Here is a 25,241-nt window from a genome sequence, read left to right as displayed (position 1 = left end):
AGTGAGGAATTAACATATCCATTCCTTATATATTAAATATGGCTTGGACAGTTTGTTTTTATAGATGGGAAGTGTTATGTTTTGAGCTAAGTGCAAATTAAAGCAGCAAATTAGTACAAATAATCAAAAAATTACAAAAAGTAGGAAGAAAAATGTTAGACTTTACTAAGTTCACTTGAGAAACTGTTTTCTAACCCACTTATCCCAGTTCAAGATTGCTTTGAGCTGTGCATATCTTGACATCAATAACACTGAATAGAGTACCCATCTACTGCAGGGCACACTCATACATCCACACCAAGGCCTTCTTAGGGGTGACAAATAAGCTAACATTTATATCTCTGAGATTTTACAGGCAAACCAGAACACACACAAGAAAACTCAAAATACAGCAACAATGAACTACTATTACCTTATCAAACTGCATTACCTTGCTGCTTTCCACCATCTAGATTCACACTGACACTATACAGTATGCTTGAAGAAGTGCAGCGTGAGATTTTATACATTTGTAAAGCATGAATAAAAAGACCAGGAATGCAGCATCTTTTCTTTCATATCAGTGGAAGTTAAAGATCATGTGTGACCATTTTAAATAAATTTAGGAATTCAGGAGCAGATTTATACAAATAATTCTAGGGTTGAGCATCAAATTAAAATGAGAGAGATCATGGCACATTTTAAACAGTGAACTCAAGATTAACCTTACACATATGAAGTGTTTCAGAAGATTCTAGTATGTAGTCTTGATGTCTTTAATATAACGGCTGAAGGATTATTCTTTCAAAAACGAAGAGCAGAACAAATCTAACTATAAAATGCAAAAAATATTTGTTAGATTCTGCCATTTTTGTGCACACATATAAACATCATTCTAAAATGAGGACACAGACAGGCAAGTAATTTGCTGGTAAAACAGATGTGCCGAGATATGGAAATCAACCTTTAGTATTCCAGAATACTGTTAATAGTAGACCTGACACAGTCACATACGGTTAGATCTTTATAGTTGCACCTTTCATAGAGAATACCACTCCAAAGTGTTTTGTATTTGACATGCAGATTAAGAGTCTAAGCATAGGAAAGGAGTGCAGGTGTCACTCTAAGTCAGCAGTGGGGTTTCAGTCCAAGAACTCTGAGACTAACATTTTTCTCAAACTACCCTAAAGTATGCATCTGACTTATGGCCAGTGAAGTGTCAGGAAAATAATAGAAAGCCATCTGCTTTAAAAAACATTCAAACCTCACAAATCAAGGTTTAACCCGTGTGCAGTAGTAATCCACTAAGTGTGAAAAACAAGGGTATGTATGCCCTGAAATTATTTCCATTTGAATGCACTTGACAGGTGACTATAAGAGAAGATCAAAGCTCTGAAACTACTACAGTAGGCATTAAACTGTAAATGAAAGATTTTGGTGCCCCCTGCAGGACTAAGCTGATAAAGTCTCACGCAATAATCACTTGAGTAGGAAATTACACGAGGTGGATGTCACCAATAGACCGTTTTAATCAAAGCTAATTAAGCAGGGTCAAGGTTTCGCTTTAGTCATTTATCCTTCCCTACATGGTCATATCTTATGATGGATGTCAAGCAGTACTTCTGTTTAATAATAATGATACTTCACATTATATAGCACTACATGACAGGTCTTTATCTGTCCCCTGTGGGAAATTTGGCCTTTCACAGAAGCTCTTTAAATAATAAAATACAGAAACAGATTGATAACAGATACATACAGTACATACATACACACCCACCTACATAATAAAGACTAAAAAGAAAGAACTTCTGCCTTGGCAGTCACAGTAAGACATTATGCAGATGTATGGCTGTTGGTATAATGCAACCCCCTTAGCGTTTCTAGACACACTTCTGTTGAATTATTCATTGGCTGCAAGTCCTCACTGTTAGTGTGTCAGAGAGAGGATGTGCCGAGTTGTCCACTCAGTTTTGTTCTCTCTATCTTTTTACTACCTCCAGGAGGTCCAGAGTGTGTCTCATAACTGAGCCTGCCCCTTTGGTTAGCTTGTTAATTTGGTGTTTCTCTCTTTAAGTCATGTTATCTGTCCAGCACACCACAGAGTAGAAAAATCACACCTGCCATCACAGAGTTGTAGAAGATGTGAAGGATGTCACTTCCCACATTAAAGGAACACGGTCTCCTATGGAGGAAGAACCTGCTTGGCCCTTTCTTCTATAATACCTTGGTGTTCTGAGACCAGTCTAACTCGTCATGAACGTGCACCCCCCAAATACTTGTAGAAGTGTCCCATCTCAACATCCACTCTCCAAACAGTGATTGGACACACAGGCTCTTTGATGCGGCGAAAGTCAATAACCAGTTCCTTGGTTTTGATGGTAAGTTGAGCAGGCCATTCTTTCTGCAGCAAAAAACAAAACTCTCCACCTGACTTCTCTCCTCTGTCTTATTGAAACATCCCATAAGTGCGGAGTCATCTAAGAATTTTGTGAGCATATACTAATAATACTACACTACTGTATTCAGTAAAATTGAAAATGTAACAGTAAACAATAAATAAGTAAATAATTAACGGCATAACCACCTTTCCTCACAGAGAGGGCAAATCCATGGGGACACTGCATGTTCTCAGACCTTCCTGTCAGTATTGACAAAAGGTTAATTTTGAACCTCATGATTATTAGTTCAATCCAAGCACCTTAAAGAAAGCCACCATGTTTACAACAGCAGATAGCAGCCTATGCACCTTGACTCATCCTGTGACACACAGCAGGCCAAATGAACATTCTGAAGAGGTTTAGCAAATGAACTTCAAATACCTTAAAATGCATCTCAAATTTCAGATAACTGAAACTCATTTCATGATATCTCAAAATGCTTGTTTACACCTTAGGACATTTGAAATACATTCTGAAATATCTATAAGGATATCAGTCATTGTTGTGAATACTTTAATGCAAACACTAATATTCCTGCATATTAGCTTACACAAATTATACTATTTGTTCATACTTTTCTTTTGGCAACTTGTATTTTTGTATATATTATTTCTGCTTTTTTTTTAATCTTCTTCAGAACCTTACATTTCATGTATTATTTGATGGTTAATGTTTGGTACTAGTTTATATCTTCTTCTATTTATTTGATCTTCTTCCACGTTTTTATTCTTTTTGTACTCTTCTGAGTACTTCAGGCATGGCAGAGGTGCAATATAAATAAAACGCATTATTATTAAATACTATTTTTTATATCTAAACCGAACTCTCCAATATCCCAAATAACTTGCTGTGCATTTAGGGTACTTCAAACTGACTTTGCAGGCATTTTATGACATATGAAATTTATTTTGAAACATCTTAGAATCACTGGTTCTTGTAAGGAAGTTTGTCTGTTTTAAGATACATATTTTAGTTATTTAAAAACAGACTTTGAAATACTGATATGGAACCGTGATATCTTTAAAGCCACTGCTCGCTTCACTCGCCAACCCTCGTGCCGGCGCTAAGCGCTAGCCACCTCGCGGATCAGCCACTCGTGTATTGGGAGCGGATGTACAATTTAAACAGATTGTTATTTTCATGGGAATTGTTACATATGCATAACAGAATTAAATATTTTACATTACAGTGAGTAATTAACCATAGTAAAAAATGGCAAACTGTAATAAATTGAAAGAAAATTACGTTTCATGTTGTGTTAGAGGTGTTCGTTACATTATACATTTTCGTTCTGTTTGGCTTTGAAATTAACACGCAAATACTTTTTAAACTTACACTTTTACTGTAAAACTTCAATAAAAAAATTTTTTTTAATTAACTTTTTGTCAATATCGCATTGAATTTTTATTCCGTGTTTGGACTTGCATCATTACAGTGGTGGCTCTGAGGCTAGGGATCTGCACTGGCAATCAGAAGGTTGCCGGTTCGAATCCCGTAAATGCCAATAGGGACTCTGCTCTGTTGGGCCCTTCAGCAAGGCCCTTAACCTGCAATTGCTGAGCGCTTTGAGTAGTGAGAAAAGCGCTATATAAATCCAAAGAATTATTATTACAACACAACGTATAACTGCCCATGAGTGAATTTCGTTTCTTTCTAATAAATTAACCGACTTTTTCGAATGTTTGTCCCTGTGATTTGTTAATTATCATAGCAAAAGCTATTCTAACGGGAAACTGCAAACATTTTAATACGAATGGCATATCAAGATCTCCTTTGGTGTCTAATTTTATCTACGGAAGATGTACTACATTACCTTTCTTGTAACTTGTTAAAATTTTACATGTCAGATTGTTCGACCATTGCATAGCCCATCACTCAGACATAAATTATGCAATAACATTACGATACATCCTTCTTTTAACAGTATTTCTGTCAGATGACCAGACAGTGTTAACGGTTGTAGATATTCTACGGGATACTGTAAGGTGATGTTTACATCTTCTCCACCATCACCACCAACTGTTTCAGCATAGTCTATTGATACGCATTTAACCAATTTGCCTTGTAAATAAGTTTGAATTCATCGTTTCCCGGCGCTAAATTTGCCCGTGTACTCATTTCTTCTGTTGATAACCCTTCGGGATGAAATTCTTCCATTAAGATTTGGACATAAGTAGTCTTCTTTTATTGGGAACTTAAAGTGAGGAAAATGTAAAATTTGTAATAGCGGAGAGCGCAGGAATTGTGTCTGACAAAAGCATTCACACGAATGAGAGGCGAGAGGACCATGGATGTGGTTGAAAAATAGTTGAGAGGAGGGTGGGACTTGAGAAAATCTCTTGGCAATAGACTCGTCTCAAGATTTTCTTTTATAATAGAAAGATATCGTAAAATGTATTCAAGATATCTTGATATATCCATCCATCATCCAACCCGCTATATCCTAACTACAGGGTCATGGGGATCTGCTGGAGCCAATCCCAGCCAACACAGGGTGCAAGGCAGGAAACAGGGCACCAGCCCACCGCAAGACACGCACATACACACACCCCCAAACACCAAGCACACACTAGGGACAATTTAGAATCGCCAATTTAGAACCTAACCTGCATGTCTATGGACTGTGGGAGGAAACCGGAGCACCCAGAGGAAACCCACACAGACACGGGGAGAGCATGCAAACTCCACACGGGGAGGACCCGGGAAGCGTGGTCTCCTAACTGCGAGGCAGCAGCGCTACCCACTGCGCCACCGTGCTGCTCTATGTTGATATATATATATTTTAGGATATCTCAAGTAGAGTGGAGGCCCATTTTAACAGAGTGAGATATTTAAGGATATGTGTGCAAGATATCTCCAATGTTAGTCAACATGAAGATAACTGAAATACATTGTAAGATATCTTGAAATAACACCCAGACCATTTTGAAATACCTAAAATCCTTGTCAAGATAGCTTAAAGGGACAAACAGTCCCACATAAAATATGGGTAATTTTATGGTAAGTCATTTTGAGATAACTTGGACTGCATTTAAGGTAGCTCAAGATGTGCAGAGTCATTTTAATTACTTTGAAGTGTATGAGAAATATCTCAAAGGCACAGAAACTTCGCTAAAGATCTCTAAATACACTAAGATATCTTAAAATGCAAAAGAAACATGTACTTTCTGATATCTATAACTCATTTCAAATGAAAATGTCCACAGTGATGCACGTTCTCACTAGTACTTGATTTCTGTTGCAGGTCTCTCATTTTTAAGCCTCTTCACAGCCGATGCCAACTAATAACAAATCCTGTTCTTCAATTCACACCTCCGATTAAGAGGATAGGGAGGCGGAGTTCAGACGTCACCAATTAAATATTTCATAATTTTAAAGTTAATCATTACATTTAATTTACAGATTCTATAAGAGTTTTTAAAAAATATAAGTATCTGTGATATTCATCTATTTTACAAAAATTTCGATAAGGTGCGTTTACACAATAACGTTACAATAAGGAGTATACTTATTATGGCTTTGTTTTGTTTTAAAACGAACTACTTGGTTTTTACCGTTATTTAACAAAATGAACATTAATTTTATTCGAATAATCCTGCAACCTGTGAAACTGATTAATATTTATAAATAAAGTAACAAAAGAGGTTATTAAGTTGTATAAAATGAGTCAAGAAGTATATCGGCTACTTACTGAACGAATTCTTGTAATCCTTAAACTTGTAGAGTTTGTACCGCTTTGTTGCGGACTATTTTATTTCTCTTTTTATGGCTAACTATAGGACTTTGCCATTTTCATTGGCGGCATCAAGGGTGCTTTTATTTTATTAACTTAAGTATTCATTGCCAGCTACACGTTTTATCACTGCAGCTACCACACAACGCGTTACTGCTGTTCGCTTTCCCGGTCTTTGCGTTGGACTCACCTGACCACCAATAGTCACATCGAAGAACACGATTGGATTATTGGGATTGCTCGGCTGAATGGCCATGTCTTCTGTATTCTTGAAGCAGTATTTTAAAAAATAAAAAGGGTTCTAGTGCTCAACACACCACTGTCATCTAGCCAGAATTATTTTAAAAACGAGCCCGGCTACGGCTCATAAAGAGGGACAAACTTTCTCCAAAGCTACGGGTGCTTGGAGGGGGCAAACTGTGCGGCGTTTAGTCAATCTAAATCAAGCTGTCAAATTCCCAGGATTAATCTTTAACGTGTGTGGGATGTTGATGAAGGAACGGCAGGCGACGTCTACATTTTCGTATTCCTGCTAAGTGCTGGACTGATTTTGATTAACGAATTTGATTAAAGCTGGTAGGGAACGTGTCTTCAAACATTTTGCTACGCGCCCCTGTCATCACAGGTGGCACAAACTCTCAGTGCCACCCAAGTTACGTTTTTACCATCAATTTATCGTCAGATCGTATGACCACAGTAGCGGCTGGTGTCCTTTCCAATCAGCAAACGGGTTGTAGCCCCCGGTGCTCAACAGAAGTGAGTGTTTTGTCATTTATATTGCGTCGACTGATAACGACTCGCCCTGTTTTTAAGGGGCTTATAGATTTTTAGGCCGTTTCAATCCAGTTATTTTTTTCCATTCAATCGACCGCAGGTTCACGCCCAGCTTGTAGTACTTTACTGCCACCTTCTGTGCTACGTGTGTTACTGTGCCTCAATGAAGAGCAATCAATTTAATATTAACTTGTGGACCTACTGTACTAAAATACATTTCTTCGCCTAAATTTATTTGAATTTCTAGAACACACCAGGACATAAACTTTCGATTAAGACCAAGGTCACTGTTCTAAACCCTTTAGTTAGATTATATAAACTTCTTTACTCAGATACATACAGCAGCAGAAACATAAAAAACAAGGATACAGACTCACAGGACAAATAATGCAGTCAAGTAATCATAAATAATTTATATTGTTTAGATATTTCAAAATGAACTCAACAATCAGGAGGAAGCATTGAATTGCTTAACAGCAGTGGGCAGAAAAGACTGCGGGAGGTGCTTCTTAGCACAACATGGTGGAACGAACCTGTAGCTAAAAGTGCTTCAAGAGAGCGCCTCCTGGAGGCGACAGCAGGGATGGTTTATGATTGCATCCAGTTTTGCCACCGCCCTCTTTTTCCACAACAGTTTCCATTGTGTCCAGGGTTCGACCTGTGATGGAGCAGGCTTTCCAAATAAGTTTGCCCAGGCATTGTACTTCTTTTGAGTTCAAGTTGCATCCCCAGAAGACCACAGAATAGAACAATACTCTGGCTGTTACAGACTGGTAGAGCATTTTTGGCAACTTACTGTATATTTCAAAAGACCAGATTCTCCTTAGGAGGTACAGTCTGGTCTGCCTCTTCTGTTTGTGCGATGAGGGGCAGACATTAATATAACATTTTATATACAGTATACAGATTTCCTGAACATGTTTTCCATTGCTGTGTCAATCTATCCTGGCAACATTAAATACAACGAACCACACCTGGATGGGATACCAGTCAGCACCAGGACACGCATGACTGCATGGATGTCAGTTCATAACTGATCACATGAAGATACATTCACAAACACACACACTCTTATGGGGCTTGCATATTAAGAATCACCAAATGGCCTAAACTGCACATCTTTGTGACATGTGAAGAAACACTGCAGTGCCTGGAGAAGAATCCACACAGACACCAGAAGAACCTGCGGGCTCCATACTGTTAAGGCTGGTATTTGACTTTCATGAGGTGAAGCAACAGTGCTAATCACTGTACCACCTTCTGCACATCAGTTAACTTTTAAATGTTACATATTCCTGTCATCTTCCATATGCAGTACCTTCTCATAGTTATTTTTTCCATGGCATATAAGTTTCCACTACATTCATACATTCTAAACCCATTTAATTCAATCCATGATCACCATGTGAGAGGTTCTCCTGGCAGTACTGGTCACAAAGATGAAGACCAGGCCACCAGTCCACTGCAAAGCTCATATATGTGGTGTGGGGATGGTTTGGGGGGGGGGGCCTGAGCTGTAACACATTTTGGAATGTGGCATGAAAACCAGAGTAACCATAGGAAGTCAAATTGAAATTTAAATTTATCTCATTTTATTATCTTCCCATATCTGTAGACTGCAAAATGACATACACATACTTACTGTAAGATCAAGACAGTCCAGAGAGTGATCTTGGCAGAGGCTGGGTCTAATGGAAAGTGCGATCGAAAACTAGAGCTGGGCTACCTGTTATTGGCTGCCAGAAAAAGGGGCAAGCATGCAGTACTTTAGAAATGTGAAACAAAGTCCTCACTGAGTCATGTAATCTGTCATGCCCTGCAATATCAAGTCTTGTAATCGGACATCCTCTGGAGATCAGATCAGCAACTGCACTCCTCAAGTTTGACATCTCCTCTGACTAGAAGTTGTGTAACATGCCACCAGCCATGGCTCAGTAGGTGAAGACGCAGGCCCAAACCACAGACTCTACCATTTAAAGGTGAACTATAGGTGGGAGACTACAACAAAAACAACAACATTTATTTATATAGCACATTTTCATACAAATGATGTAGCTCAAAGTGCTTTACAGGATGATGAAACAGAAAAAAAGACAAAAATATAAAAATAAAATTAGGCAATACTAATTAACATAGAATAAAAGTAAGGTCCGATGGCCAGGGAGGACAGAAAAAACAAACAAAATAAAAAACTCCAGACAGCTGGAGAAAAAAAACCCCAAAACCTGCAGGGGTTCCAGGCCACGAGAACATATCTTCCCTTGAAGAACAGTGTAATGCTTTTAAAAGTTTTCATTTTTGGGTGACTGCAGAGGGAAATCACTGTGTTCGAATCATGAACAACAATTTCACTTATAATGTTTAGAAGTTGGGTGGCACGGTGGCGCAGTGGTAGCACTGCTGCCTCGCAGTTAGGAGACCCAGGTTCGCTTCCCAGTTCCTCCCTGCGTGGAGTTTGCATGTTCTCCCCGTGTCTGCATGGGTTTCCTCCCACAGTCCAAAGACATGCAGGTTAGGTGGATTGGCGATTCTAAATTGTCGTGGGTGTGTTTGTGTGTGTCCTGCGGTGGGTTGGCACCCTGCCCGGGATTGGTTCCTGCCTTGTTGGCTGGGATTGTCTCCAGCAGACCCCCGTGACCCTGTGTTCAGATTCAGCGGGTTGGAAAATGGATGGATGGATGTTTAGAAGTTTCAAAGCTACTGCTTCTATAGACACAAACAGTCTATGTTGTCAAACAATTTAACTTTCAATTAAGCATATTTTTGCATATTTATGAAAATAAAGCCCCCAAAGGAAAGACTTTCAATTTAAAAATATAGTGTTTTTAAAGATAAAAAAACACAGAACATTTAGTTAAGTATAATGAAATACCATCTCTAGGAAGAATCATCCGAGTCAGTGAAAAGACAAATGTCAAATGCCTAGGCCATGGCTCTTAAATTTAGGTCCTGGTTGCAGATTTTGTTTCTTCCAACTTTCAAACAATAATGATTTAAACTTAAGTCAGCTCTTTAAAGGAATTATCTGACAGAGAAACTCACAGAAAGGAAAAACCCACCCTGAGGTCCTTATTGTTGTTATGGATTTTGAAGCACATGTATTCCTCCAGCCTGCACACTTACTTACATATACTGGCCCTTCTCCTGAAACTGACAGCTCAGTTAACGTAAGCACTGTGCTTTGTGGACAATGCCATTTAAATCAGCAAGGCAGGTAGACAAGCATTTTGTTTATGTGATAATCTGAAGGAAAATCTGAAAGACTATAGATTTAAGCTCCTTAAAATATCACAAAGCAGTAGATGCCAGCTGCACAAGAAGAAGAGTATCTGGAACTGGAAATATTTATATTTTATAAAGATATACATCAGACCAGGATAACAAAAACTTAAGTTTCTGTGGGGGCCGTCTTTAGCAGCCAAGGGGTAATGTATAAACTTGCACATCAATTTTTGTATGTGAAATCAACAATTAGCAACAAACAATTTAGTAGTTGATTTATTCACAAAATGTGTAACAGTATTTGGTGACACAGTTTGCTATTTGGTAAGAACAACTTCTTTCAAGCTGTTACCTAGAGAATTCAATTCACAAAAGAGATAATCAAAAGATGTATGTGCTATTTTGGAAACCATACAAAATAATTTGTTATGTTATGAACTGTAAAAGTAAGCACTGATATCCTAGCGATCATTTGGAGAATTGCAAGTACAACTATTGGGAGAAGCCCTTAAAAATTCAAGTTGGGATCACCTGCAATACTGAAGCACTAAAAGTAATTACGTATGACGGGATTAATTTTTAAAAGCACTGAGTAATACCACATGAAGACAGTGAACATTTGTTCTGGAGGGATTGGGGGGTGTAAAAGCAACAAGAGTTAAACTGCCTACACCTGTATGATAAATACCGATAACAAATGGATACTTGCAATGAATTAATACTATAATTAATACAGTTCATTTTGGACTGTGGGCTGTGTTAGCTCATCAGTAAGACTAATAACATTAGAAGTAGCCCAGAAATGTGTCAGGAGAACACTACATTTGTGCAGTTCCTAACTGGATAGCATATGGAGAACCAGCTCTACAATATAGAAGATTTTACGCTGGATGTTTTCTCCATTTTTGATCTTCCTCTCTAGTTATTCCAACACAGCTTGTCTTTGAAAAACAATACATTGGACTTTTTGATTTTATTTTCTTACTGATTTAATTTATTACTACTGTGTAGTGATTTGCTGGATTTCAATTTTGAACTATCCTTTCCTATTGAGTACAGTGTACAGATGAGAGTTTATGATTTTGCAGGTAATTTTTGATTTGATTCTGTTAGCTCATCTCCATGAACTCTATCCACTGAACAAAAAATATTAGGACTGTGTACTGCAAATGAACAAATAACTGTCACACAAGTTAATGACAACACAGACAAATTCAAAAGTGGCTGATGAATGATGAAGTTAAAAAAATTATATAACAGTAGTCAATTACACAAGTGGAGATGTAATGGGGCAGGCAGCAAGCAGATCATAGCAAAATATATCTGGCCCAAATTCTGGCTAATTACACTAGAAAATTAAGACATACAAGTAAAAAAAAACATTACCATTGTAATAGAGAATATTGTTTTCAAAAGTGCTAGAACAAAATTATTAAAATGCAAGTATAATATCAAACAACAAAGTGAATCATGTAATGAATAAAAACAACATCTTTATGCCTGAGTCCTGGTTTACAGCGGTTGATAACAGAAACACTGAAGAGGCTATAGATAAGCTCAGTCAAAACCACCGAGAAGGGGAAATAACTCGGACATTCGGTAAGTTGTTCTAACACTGCCAGCTTAAAGTGTGAGGTTCAGTCAAAAATGCCCACACATAAACAGAAGATGCCGTGAATAGACATTTTCTATTAGCTATTCCAAAGTTATAAACAGTGTGTCTGTATACCAAAGAATGTATTATCAAATCAAATTAACCTGAACTACTTTCATGATGACCCTCCCAAGGGTAAACCTTCTTCATCATAGAGCAATTACACAAGTCAGTTTATGACCAAATCAATTTCCACAGAAATTGACACAATCCACGGTTCTAAATAAAATTAAGAGCGATTCATTGACTACCAAAATAACTGGTAACAATGTCCTCAACTTTTAAAAATGCATTTTCAGCTGAAATTACTGCCATATACAAGTATTGAAGCTGAAAGGATCTTAAACCCCATTTCCTTTGAAGATGACTATTCACCACTCTAATGGTCCAGTTTTATACTCACTAGGGTGAATACATTTGGGAGGTGGTATTTATTATTATTTATTTATTTTATTTTTTTAAACAATCCAAACCCTGACTTGTGAACATTTGGTCTCAATCCACCTATCTAACACATATTAGCCCTGTTGTATTGTCTCTCTATTATAAAAGAAAATCTTGAGACAAGACTATTGCCAAGTGATTTTCTCAAGTCCTGCCCTCCTCGCCACCATTTACGGTTAACGGCCCATGCCCACGGTCCTGTCACCTCCCACACATGTGAATGCTTTTGTCAGACACAGTTCTTGCACTCTCAGCTCTTATAAATTTTTATGTTTTCCTCACTTTAAGTTCCCAATAAAGGAAGACTTATTATGTCCAAATCTTATTGAAGAATTTCATCCCGAAGGGCTATCAACAGAAGAAATGAGTACATGGGCAATCCTAGCACCGAGAAATGATGCAGTTAAATGAATTAACATGAAAATTGTTGATTGGTTACCTGGCAAATTGGTTAAATGCGTATCATTAGATTTCTACCAACTGAATTACTGTTGAAAGAAGGATGTATTGTAATGTTATTGCGTAATTTATGTCTGAGTGATGGGCTATGCAATAGGACAAGATTAGTTGTATTCAAAAGTGGTCGAACAATTCTGACATATAAAATTTTTACAGGCAACAAGAAAGGTAATGTAGTACATCTTCCGCGGATAACATTAAACACCAAAGGAGATCTTGATATGCCATTTGTATTAAAACGTTGACAGTTTCCTGTTAGAATAGCTTTTGCTATGACAATTAACAAATCACAGGGACAAACATTCGAAAAAGTCGGTTTATTTATTAGAGAGAAAGAAACGAAATTCACTAACGGGCAGTTATACGCTGCGTTGTCACGATGTAAGTCCAAACACGGAATCAAAATTCAATGTGATATAAACGAAAAGTTAATTCAAAAAATTGTTTTACAGTAAAAGTGTAAGTTTAAAAAGTATTTGCGTGTTAATTTCAAAATCAAACAGAATGAAAACATATAATGCAACAAATACCTGTAACACAACATGAAACATAATTTTCTTTCAATTTATTACGTTAATTACTCGCTGTAATGTAAAATAGTTGGTTCTATTATGCATATGTAACAATTCCCAGGAAAATAACAATCTGTTTAAATTGTACATCCGCTTCCCCATATGCAAGCGACAGAGCTACGAAGTGGCTATTGTGTAGTGCCCGCATGGGGGTTGGCGAGCAAAGCTGGCAGGGGGCAGAGCCCCCTAGTTTTATATCATTTTCGCTTATTAGCAGTGTTTTGTCTTTACATCTGACAGCCTACATGAGCCTTTCACAGGTGGTCTTTAAAGTTCCAGGATGACATGCACTTTACAACCTTGGCATTTCTGACATTGTATATTTAACACTGTAAACAAGTTCTATGACAAAAGAAAGTGGCGCACACACAGACCGACCATGCGGCATGTGCAGGTTTGTATCGTTCAGCGCCAGGACACAAAACGGAGGTTCTCCTCATACAGACTATTCTTCCCTGTCACCTCCATATTGACCTCTCGATCTTCATGGCACCCTTGTTTAAACAAGCCAAGTTGTGGGATACCCAGCACTTCGTAGAAAGCAGTGGGACAGACAGGATATTTCTGAAAATTTCGTCTTCGGCCAGATGGCTCCACGTTGTCTCTAAGTGTTGTACCCCTGCTTTAGTGCTGCAGGTGTTTGGCCCCAGGTGACTGATAAAGTGCTTCTGTCTGCTACAATACAATGTATGTTACACCTCTTTCATATTACTATAATAAAAATTATTCTATGTTGTATTAACATAAATAATTTGCATAATTAGTGAAAAGTGTAGAAAAAAAATATCATACAAAGAAAGTGCCGGTCGTCTGCAGCATTTACATGTAAGGATATATAGAATATACTGTATATGTGCATATGTGCGCACATTTTAATGATTCATATAATTGTAATTCTTAGCATCCTTATCATTGGAGAATGAGCTGGCCCAAGTAATGGATTTCAAAGACATAATTCCTTATGAAGTCAAGGGAAAAAGCAGTTTTGAATTTCAGTGATTTGTATTTTTAGAATTGTAAAGAGCTTTAATTAAACATTACTGTTATTTATGTTTTAAAACTTTTCTAATTGTAAAATGAAATTACCATCAAGGAATTAACCTCTTTTTTATTATATATTTTTACAGTTATGCTTGCACATTTTGTAAAATATACTCAGTTCTGAAATGCTAATAAATCAGTTCATTAGATGACATTTAAACTACCAGACTACAAACAAAATGCTATAAAGTTAAAAGTGTATTAAATGGTTAAGCAGCAATAATCCTCTTACTGTTATACAAAGAGCTGCATGATTGGCAGGGGAGGTTTGGGGATGGGGGGTGACATATGCAGTTTATTTTTTTTTTTATCTTTATATTTTATTTTATTAAAATCATAAAACATTCCATACATGCAAGTCAAGTTTAACAAAACTGGTTTGAAACAAAAGCGCCCCCCACCCATCATATGCAGTTTCTACACTAGAGCTGGTCCTACCCAGGCCACTGATCCAGGTAGATATGACAGCACCAGGGAATTCCCTAAGAGGAGCTGAAGGCTGATTCTGGGATGGGCCATTTTTCTCAGCCCACTGACCCCTTGAAATTACAAAAGGATCTGGAAAGTCAAAGTGAGAATATAGCAGGCTCACTGAGTCTGCTACCTGACATTGCTTACAGCTCCCTTCCACAGTTTTAGGGATGCACTGAACCCAAAGTGTTGGGTTTGGAGTCTGCTTATTATTACATCATAGAGTGCCAAAATAATAGAACATTCAAACCAGTTTTATCCAATTCTGTACTCTACAGCCTAACCCATAAGGCAGGAACCATTCTTGGGTGGGGGCCGGTCCTTTCACGTGGGGACATTTAAAAAGTTACTACCAATATTACATTGTGCTTCACTTCCTCAAAAGATGGAACCAATGTAAGGTAAAGACTTCACTGTTCCAATATAGGATAACTGTACAATTAAGCCCCACTTCACTTTCACAGTATTTAATTCATGGAAGTCATATGGGCAGGGGTTGCCAACTCTGGTCCTGGAGGGCCGCAGTGGCTGCAGGTTTTCATTCTAACCCTTTTCTTAATTAGTGACCTGTTTTTGCTGATAATTAACTTCTTTTGAATTTATTTTAATTGACTTGCTCTTGAAGACTCAGACCCCTTAATATTTTCATTTTCCTTAATTAGCAGCCAAATAATAATGAGATACAAAATGAGACCAGCAAACTGTGTCGATCATACAATATCTGAAAATAAAGAAAGGTGAAGGTCTCAGGAATGTTGATCTGCTCAGGTCATCAGAACATTTGAACAGTGCCCTTAGAAAAGAGAAAATCATCAATTTTGGAAATGTATTCTACTGCACAATGAGAGCAGCAACAGGCCATGGAATTAAAGAACGGGTTTAATTAACAAGAGAACTCTGCGCCTAATTAAGCAACTGCTTGGAATGAAATTGGTTAGAGTTTGCGGCCCTGACTTAGTTGGTCTTCTGTTGGCTCACTTACTTCATATTTCACTTCTGTTTGGGTGTCATTTAAGGAAAGAAATAAAGCAATTCAGAGGAAGGATGAAGAAATCCAGGGGAACAAATCTTCAAAAACAAGTCAATTAAAATTAAATGAAAAGAAATTAATTAGCAGCAAAAACAGGTAACTAATTAAGAAAAGGGTTAGAATGAAAACCTGCAGCCACTGCGGCCCTCCAGGACTGGAGTTTGAGACCACAGTCATACGGCATCAGAGATCTTTACGTTGATAACAAGTTTGCACCTCTTTATCAATTCTGTTTTAAATACCCATATTGTTCTATTTACTAGTTAAGCACTTTATAAAAAAGAACTTGCCCTAACTTACCTCATCCTCCATCAGTGCTTACATCTGAACATATTTGGATTACTATTGAGAAGAAAATTGGTAGCTGCTCTGGACTATACTGAATAATCTACCAGTGTTTACCATTAGACCACCCTGGGCAATGCCAGGAAAGGCAGCCAAAGAGAAAAGCGATGTGAAGTGACCCAGCTGATGGCCAGCTGCTTGGGTGCCATTTAAGGAAAAAAAAGGAAGCAATTCAGGGGACTGAACCTTAAAAAATAAATCAATTAAAATGAAGGTAAAAAGAAGTGAATTAGCAGCAAAAACTGGTTACTAATTAAGAAACGTTTTAGAATGAAAACCTGCTGCCACAGTAGAGTTGGAGACCCCTGGCCTACAACAAGTATTCACCCCTTGGAAGTTTTCACATTTTATTTTTATACAACTTTGAATTGCAGTGAATTTAATTTGGATTTTTTGATAGTAATCAATGGAAAAAGACTTGTTTTAATGTTAAAGTAAAAACAGACCTCTGCAAAGGTGTCTAAATTAATGATAAATATAAAACAGCAGTAACGGCACACTGCACGAATACACTTGACTTACAGTTTTCATCCTCTTTCTCTGTATGTTTAGCATTCGTTTGCTCAGAGGTTGATGCACTTGCTGCTTCCTGAGCAGCTCTTCTTTTCTCCACGCTAGCGACCCGCTTCTTCTCTTCTTTCGTCAGTATCTTTTCGCGTTAAATCTGATTAAGTCAGTGTTTGTGTTGCAATTACATAGTACGTTTTTCTTCATTTTTCACACAAGCTGGCACTTAAGTCTTCAATCTGCCTCAAGAATGATTTAAGATATGAAGAGGGTAGGGGAAGTGACGGCGAAGGTGGTAGGGATGAGAATGGCGCCTGTACACATGTGCCGCACGGCCGCCCTGCTGGCCGCTGCCGAGAATTGATTCTACAATAAAATAAAAATAAAAAGAGTAATAAAAATCATCACCCCGGAAGTAGACAGCAGAGGTCACATAGTATATGTGTACCAAATTTCACATCAATAGGTCAAACGGTTTGCGAGCTGCAGGTGATTTAAAATCCCGGACAGTCAAACGGACAGCCACAGTAGCGTATTATATAAGAAGACAAAATAGTTTCCTTAATGATGGTCTTACTCACCAAACTCATCTAAAATGCTGCCAACAGACCTTCCTCCATATATGACTACACCTCACAAAGCAAAGTCATTGTGAAAGATACGCAATAATTCTGAAAATCAGAAGGTGAAAATACTTTACAAAGACTCAAAGAAGCTTATGAGGGTCAAAATGACTGTAATGCCCACCTGCAACCCTCCCGGTTTCTACTCTACTTGACTGTAGCTTCATTTAGAGAAATCGTAGGTGGCAAATGGCAGCACTGGTTGACTAGGACTGCTGCTTTGCTTGCAGCTTCAGGCACATGGATTGTGCTCACCATTTTAAATCCTACACATTCTCTTCTGTTTCCTCCCACTTTCTACATGTCATATTGTCGGATTATCTATATGAGAAATCGGGCAAGTGCCCAGGAGGCACCAGGACATGGGGTTGGCACACAAAAACCAAAAAACGTACACAGGAAACACTAGCCTTACACCTCAGAAGCTTCACGATGGCTAAGTCTGCACATCAGCATTTGCAAATGAGCACCACCATTCAAAAAATACATACATACATAAATAAATAAATAAATAATACTAAATTCACAGGTGGGTGCTGGCTTGCTTTGCATCTGCTTTCTCTACGACCTGAGGTGTTGTCAGTTTAGACAACATAATGGACAATCGTCAGCTTAGGGGTGGGCATGCTCTTTACCAGTGGTTCTCAAACTCACTAAATGGCTGTTACTTCTGTTTTTAAATGGACTCCATGCCAATTGAAACAGGTAGTTATTTCCCTGTTTCTGTGTTTTGGGGTCAATGCAGAAATTTGAAAACTACGTTTAGTTAATTTTTATTAGAATGCACCAGGCATTTCTGGAACTATATACAGTCATGTGAAAAAGTTTGGGAACCCCTCTCAGTCTGCATAATAATTTACTTTCAACAAAAAAGATAACAGTGGTATGTCTTTCATTTCCTAGGAACATCTGAGTACTGGGGTGTTTTCCGAAAAAAGATTTTTAGTGAAGCAGTATTTAGTTGTATGAAATTAAATCAAATGTGAAAAACTGGCTGTGTAAAAATTTGGGCCCCCTTGTCATTTTGCTGATTTGAATGCCTGTCACCACTCAGTGCTGATTACTTGCAACACCAAACTGGTTGGATTAGCTCATTAAGCCTTGAACTTCATAGACAGGTGTGTTCAATCATGAGATATAAAGGTATTTAAGGTGGTCAATTGCAAGTTGTGCTTCCCTTTGACTCTCCCCTGAAGAGTGACAGCATGGGATCCTCAAAGCAACTCTCAAAAGATCTGAAAACAAAGATTGTTCAGTATCATGGTTTAGGGGAAGGCTACAAAAAGCTACCTCAGAGGTTTAAACTGTCAGTTTCAATTGTAAGGAATGGAATCAGGAAATGGAAGGCCACAGGCACAGTTGCTGTTAAATCCAGCAGGTCTGGCAGGCCAAGAAAAATACAGGAGCGGCATATGCGCAGGATTGTGAGAATGGTTACAAACAACCCACAGATCACCTCCAAAGACCTGCAAGAACATCTTGCTGCAGATGGTGTATCTGTACATCGTTCTACAATTCAGTGCAATCTTCACAAAGAACATCTGTATGGCAGGGTGATGAGAAAGAAGCCCTTTCTGCACTCATGCCACAAACAGGGTCGCTTGTTGTATGCAAATGCTCATTTGGACAAGCCAGATTCATTTTGGAACAAAGTGCTTTGGACTGATGAGACAAAAATTTAGTTATTTGGTCAGAACAAAAAGCACTTTGCATGGAGAAGAACACCGCTTTCCAAGAAAAACACCTGCTACCTACTGTCAAATTTGGTGGCGGTTCCATCATGCTGTGGGGCTGTGTGGCTAGTTCAGGGACTGCGACCCTTGTTAAAGTCGAGGGTCGGATGAATTCAACCCAATATCAACAAATTCTTCAGGATAATGTTCAAGCATCAGTCACAAAGTTGAAGTTATACAGGAGTTGGATATTCCAACAAGACAATGACCCAAAACACAGTTCGAAATCTACAAAGACATTCAGGAAGAGGGAGAAGTACAATGTTCTAGAATGGCCGTCACAGTCCCCTGACTTGAATATCATTGAAAATCTATGGGATGATTTGAAGCACGCTGTCCATGCTTGGCAGCCATCAAATTTAACTGCACTGGAGAGATTTTGTATGGAAGAATGGTCAAAAATACCTCCATCCAGAATCCAGACACTCATCAAAGGCTATAGGAGGCGTCTAGAGGCTGTTAGATTTGCAAAAGGATGCTCAACTAAGTATTGATGTAATATCTTTGTTAGGGTGCCCAAATTTATTCACCTGTCTAATTTTGTTATGATGCATATTGCATATTTTCTGTTAATCCAATAAACAAAGTCACTGCTGAAATTCTACTGTTTCCATAAGGCATGTCATATATTAAAAGGAAGTTGCTACTTTGAAAGCTCAGCCAATGATAAACAAAAATCCAAAGAATTAAGACTGTATGACTGTATATCTACAATGTTTTTATTTCCATTCTTAACATTTTCATGACCATCCTGATTTTCATTCGGACTTTCCACATATTCAGGTTATTTACTAATGAGCACATCAGTGACACTGAAGTAGCTGCACCCTTTCAGCATTCAGTGCTGTTTGCACGTTGGTCTGTTCTTCTCATTGTTAATTGTAGTTATTGGGGTACAATTAACACAGAATCAGAGAAATTAATAGGAAACAAAACAAAAGAGCATTCAGCATTTAAAGCTATAGCAGAAATAGAAATATTTATAAAGTCTCATAAATAAATGTAAAAAAAAAAATCACACTAATATGCTTTTCTGAATACAGAAGAAGAGAAAAGAAGAGGCTAATTAAATGAGATCAACTGAAGATTGATTGTGAAACTGGTGGGAACAAAAACTGGAAAGTCACACAGACATGTATCCCATCATTATGGTGAAAAGCTCTATTGATGAAGCTTCTGTAAAATGGCAGATTTCCCCTTGGGAACAAAAAGTTTGTTTATTCATATATTCATTCAGTCTATAATATATCTATATCTAAATATTGTGACTCATGAGTCGCTATCTTGCATCCCAAAAACGAGGCTGAGTCTCAATACTTTAGCAAAACCAGCTTCATTCTACTTGAAACAGAAACAGCAGGGTTATTTATTGTAGTGGGATCTACTACTCTCTTATCCACAGACAGGCAAACAGGCAGAGTCGCGACCAGGTCAGTGGCCAAGTTATAACGTTCCTTGCATCACCCACCAGTGACAGGCGCTTATAGCGCGACCGGCTCAGATTTGTTTCTGTGACGCTATGCTGCTCCGTTGCGAACCTGTAGTTGCAGGACAAGCAGTCCTCCACGGATGCGGCAATCACGCTTCAATATGTCACCCCATTGAGGGGGTCCTAAAAGAGTTCTGAAATCTCACAATATAATGTATATCTATATATAATCTTATACAATGCCTTCCCTACCTATCCCTTGCTCATATAGTGCCTTTCTTGTCTCTTTATATATCTATATATAATCTTATATAGTGACTTTCTTACCTATCTCTTGCTTATATAGTGACTTTCTTGCCGCTTTATACATTTATATATACTAGGGAGCTCTGCCCCACTGCTCGCTTCGCTCGCCAACCCCCCGGGCGGGCGCTACACGCTAGCCACTTCATGGCTCTGCCGCTCGCGTATGGGGAAGCAGATGTACAATTTAAACAGATTGTTACTTTCATGCAAATTGTTATATATGCATAATAGAACTAACTATTTTACATTACAGTGAGTAATTAACCATAGTAAAAATTGTAAAACGTAATAAATTGAAAGAAAATTAAGTTTCATGTTGCGTTAGAGATATTCGTTGTGTGACACGTTTTTGTTCTGTTTGGCTTTGAAATCAACACACAAATACTTTTTAAACTTACACTTTTACTGTTTATAAACGTTTGGTCCTGTGATTTGTTAATTGTCATAGCAAAAGCTATTCTAACTGGAAACTGTAAATGTTTTAATATGAATGGCATATCAAGATCTCCTTTGGTGTCCAATGTTATCCACAGAAGATGTACTGCATTACCTTTCTTGTCACCTGTTAAAATTTTACATGTCAGAATTTTTCAACCAAATTTGAATACAACTAATCTTGTCCCATTGTATAGCCCATCACTCATACATAAATTACACAGTAACATTACAATACATCCTTCTTTCAACAGTAATTCAGATGGTGGAAGACTGGACGGTGTTAACGTTGTAGATATTCTACGGGATATTGTAAGTTGATGTTTTCAACTTCCGCACCATCACCACCAACTGTTTACGCATAGTCTATTGATACAAAATTATGTGTAACCAATTAACAATTTTCGCGTTAATTCATTTGACTTCATCATTTCTCTGTGCTATGATTGCCTGTGTACTCATTTCTTCTGTTGATAATCCTTTGGGATGAAATTCTTCATTAAGATTTGGACATAATGCATCTTCTTTTATTGGGAACTTAAAGTGAGGAAAATGCAAAAATTTATAAGCGCTGAGAGCGCAGTATATGTGTCTGACAAAAGCAGTCACACGAATGAGACATGAGAGGATCGTGGGCGTGGGCCGTTAAACAGAAATGGTTGAGAGGAGGGCGGGACTTGAAAAAATCTCTTGGCAATAGTCTTGTCTCAAGGTGTTCTTTTATAATAGACTAGACAAAGAGCACAACATTTCGACAACATAAGATGAAACGGGCACAAGTTTGTGTCAGCAGTGTATGAAGAACAAATGATAAGTAACGAATAAGTTGTTTTGTAATGATTGTAGTCCGCTTTACTCATTACTGTACAGGCTTGTACTGATGAATTTTCCAGGCCTATAGTATAATATTGAATGATGAATGTTCCAGTGCAATATGGAATAGTAATACGTATAAGCACCACAAATCTGATATAGGTGTATTGAATGAATGCGTAAATGAATCAGATTGCGTAATTAGGCCTTGAGCTGTAGTCAAAATCGCCTTTCAGGCCTCTAGAGCTTTAATCGAAGTCACCTTTCTCTTTGAATTTTTGCGGCCGTAAATCCGCTGCCTGCCGCGATGTTGGGATTGGATGTCGGTCTCATAAGGTTTTTCGGGCAGCTGCGCAGAAGGCGACTGCGCATTCAGCTTCGGACGGACGTGAGTGAGTCAGTGAGTGAGGAAGCAGGCGAATTATGTATTAAGATTATATATAATCTTATATAGTGCCTTCCCTACTCATCTCTGGCTCATATAGTGCCCTTCTCACCTCTCTATTGATTGTTTATATAGTGCATTTCTTACATATCTATATCCCTCCAGTGCTGATCGAAGCCCATTTGGAGCCCTAGGGCAGGGTTGACAGACATCACCCCTCATTATCCAGAGCAGGTAGTCCACAATATTGAATATTGACAACTGGGGGAGAGGGACCCCCTCGGTTTCCAATGAAGCCTCTCCAATAGCATATTGAAGTATAGAAGGCAGACTTTAAGGTGTGTGTGTGTACAGAGATATAGAAGCTACCCCTTTCTTGACATAATGTGGATATTATGCTCATGCTTCCACGACCACAGTCCCCCTTAGTGTCATCTAATGGATTGGTTGGTTCTGTCTCTATCTATCTGTCTGTCTATAGTATATAGCGCCATTTTACATCTGGCTATGTAGTGAGTGCACTAAAGGAAAAACAACACAAGGAGTCTAGAAATACAGCAACATTACAAAATGTGCCCAAGGTTGTTAAATGTTATTCTTACAAGACGTTTAGTGAAGTAGAGTACATTGCATGTGATGTGTCACTTTGTGTGTGTGTGAGCGTGGTGGTTGTGGGCTATGGTGGGGAGACCAGTGGTGCTTAGTTTATTGCCAGTGGACCCATACTGTACTTTGCAGGACCCAAGCTGGACCCATACTGTACCTTGTGGTGCTGGGCTCATTTCCTGCCAGCTTCAGCTCCTCTTAACCCTCCACAGTTGGTCCTGGCTGGTTTGGCTTGGAACACAACATGTGAACACATCAATGGAGAAGGATGAATGACCACGAATGACTGCAGATGTCTTAAATTCAAGTGTTCTTTTCTGTCTTACATTGTACATTATTTCATGATTTGAATCACCAAGTTACAGTAATGCTTGAAGCGAGTACATTACTGCACATGTCAAGCTTTTTGCTGAAGATTGGTTCAGGTTGAACAATTATGGATTCAACAGTTTTCTGACCAAAAAACCTGAAGCTCAGTATACTTTGTGGATTGGGCTGGCAGGCCTGGTTCTCTTGTGCTTGTAGGGGTGAACATGTACAATAATAAAGACCCTGCATATCTGCAAACAGAACAGCCGAGGCAGGACATGACAACGCGGAGGCTTGGTTCACTCACCTGTAAGTCAGCATGAACACTTCCCTGCTCTTTCCGTGATATCAGGGCATGGCCTTCTGGCTTGTTCTGTTGTCTAATTTTCTACCCTCACTCCAACATTTGTTCAGGAAAGTCGACTGCAACTGAGGAAGAAGAGTTGCACAATGTGGTGAGTATACCACGCAAGAAGCCAAAAGTTGCCAGAGGTACAACACATTCAAGCCTAACTGACAAGAAGCCATTCAGCCTGTTTAATGAGTGACACCACCCATTCGGGGTCTGCTCCAGCCCAGTGGGTCTGTCACAATATGCTTTGTAAGATTTTTTTAATGAAAAAACATTGAAAAGAGGGCCACGTTTGCTGTATCAGTCATCCTGGTTATTAATAACTTGACTGCGTAACTTTAGATGCCTGCAGTCGGCTTCAGGCAATCCACACCAGTCAGGCTGTTTGCAGTGTCATTTTTCACAGTGACAGCCGTATGAACAACTGCAGGGCTGTGAAGAGTAAAGGAGGACACCAGTGAAGTCGGTACAAAGCAGGGGACAGTCAGCAAATCATGTTAGGATCACGCAAGTCTGCAGAATGCAACGCGGCCTTCATCTGCACACACTGAAGTAGCAAAAGGAAAGAAGGAAACAGTGCCATGTGCCAACCGTATCATTACACGCACAGAGTACAAGGAAATTCTTATTTGTATGTTCAGCCAACATGCAACACACCACCATGATAAACAAGAATGGATTAAAATGCAGAATTTCATTCTAATTAACAGAAAACACAAAACCTTTCTACCTGATGTACTCGTTACTCGTTTCTGTGCTCCCGAGAAAAACTCCAGTAATTCACAAGTAGGACCTCATAGGACTACAGCAAAAGGTGGAGGGTACCAGTTAAAATGTGCAGTCAGGAACAGCTGATTCTTCTGATGGGGTTGGGAAATGAAGGGACTAAAGTTTTGTTGGACAGAGTGGAGGGCAGCTTATCACGCTCGTCAACAAGAAATATTGTTTCGCTCCAATGAAACCTGAATTTTATCTTGTGTGTGCTGAATCCACATATGTTCTTAGAACTTCTCTATCAGTTAAGGTTTTTGAGTGATGGTCAACGTAAATTTCAAAATACTGCATATGTGTAGCAACTGCTAGCCTTTGAATGATGCATACACGTGCCAAAGCATACAAACCGCAATTTAGTTGCACAGGTAAGCAACACAAGCAGCACCACGGAAAGAAACTCCTCATCTGTGTCCGCTATGTTGGAATGTCGGGGGGGGTACTTCTATGACCAATCAGGGAATGACATGCTGTAATGAGCAGGATCCAATCAGGGAACTGCCTCATTATAGGCACAAACCAATCAGAGTGCAATTAGAGTCCGTGTTTTGGGGGAAAAGAAAATAGGAATTTTCACCCATCTACATTACATTTTCAGAAGTAGACACAATTTCAGGGGTTGAACACACCAGGGTAATGAGGACGAAACACAAAACCAGGCTTTCAAACGCTAACGCAGTCGTGTGGACATATTCCAATGAAATGAATGTTCAATGCCATATTGCATCACATTGTTTGGTATGACTTGAGAAGGTCACTCATTGCTTCAGCATAGTTTAACGCTGTTCATTTCCTAGAAAGGTTGGA

At 38.6% G+C, this 25,241-nt stretch overlaps 1 protein-coding gene across 2 annotated transcripts in view; it reads right to left on the bottom strand.

Annotated features, from left to right (window-relative positions):
• The window catches only part of ppih (peptidylprolyl isomerase H (cyclophilin H)), a 112,624-nt gene extending 88,833 nt beyond the window's left edge, over positions 1–23,791 (bottom strand). Inside the window, exon 1 of one of the 2 annotated variants that reach the window (XM_051931326.1) lies at positions 23,619–23,791. Coding sequence is in view for 1 of the 2 variants with exons in the window: in XM_028807790.2 (XP_028663623.1) it covers positions 6,344–6,409 (66 nt within the window). In the remaining variant the exon portion in view is untranslated. Of the gene's footprint in view, positions 1–6,343; positions 6,535–23,618 lie in introns of those variants that run through there. The other variant, XM_028807790.2, reaches the window with a different exon arrangement.
• Positions 23,792–25,241: the final 1,450 nt, after the last annotated feature.

Source organism: Erpetoichthys calabaricus, chromosome 8, assembly GCF_900747795.2.
Source record: "Erpetoichthys calabaricus chromosome 8, fErpCal1.3, whole genome shotgun sequence".
NCBI lineage: Eukaryota > Metazoa > Chordata > Cladistia > Polypteriformes > Polypteridae > Erpetoichthys > Erpetoichthys calabaricus.
This window is presented reverse-complemented; position numbering and strand designations above follow the sequence as displayed.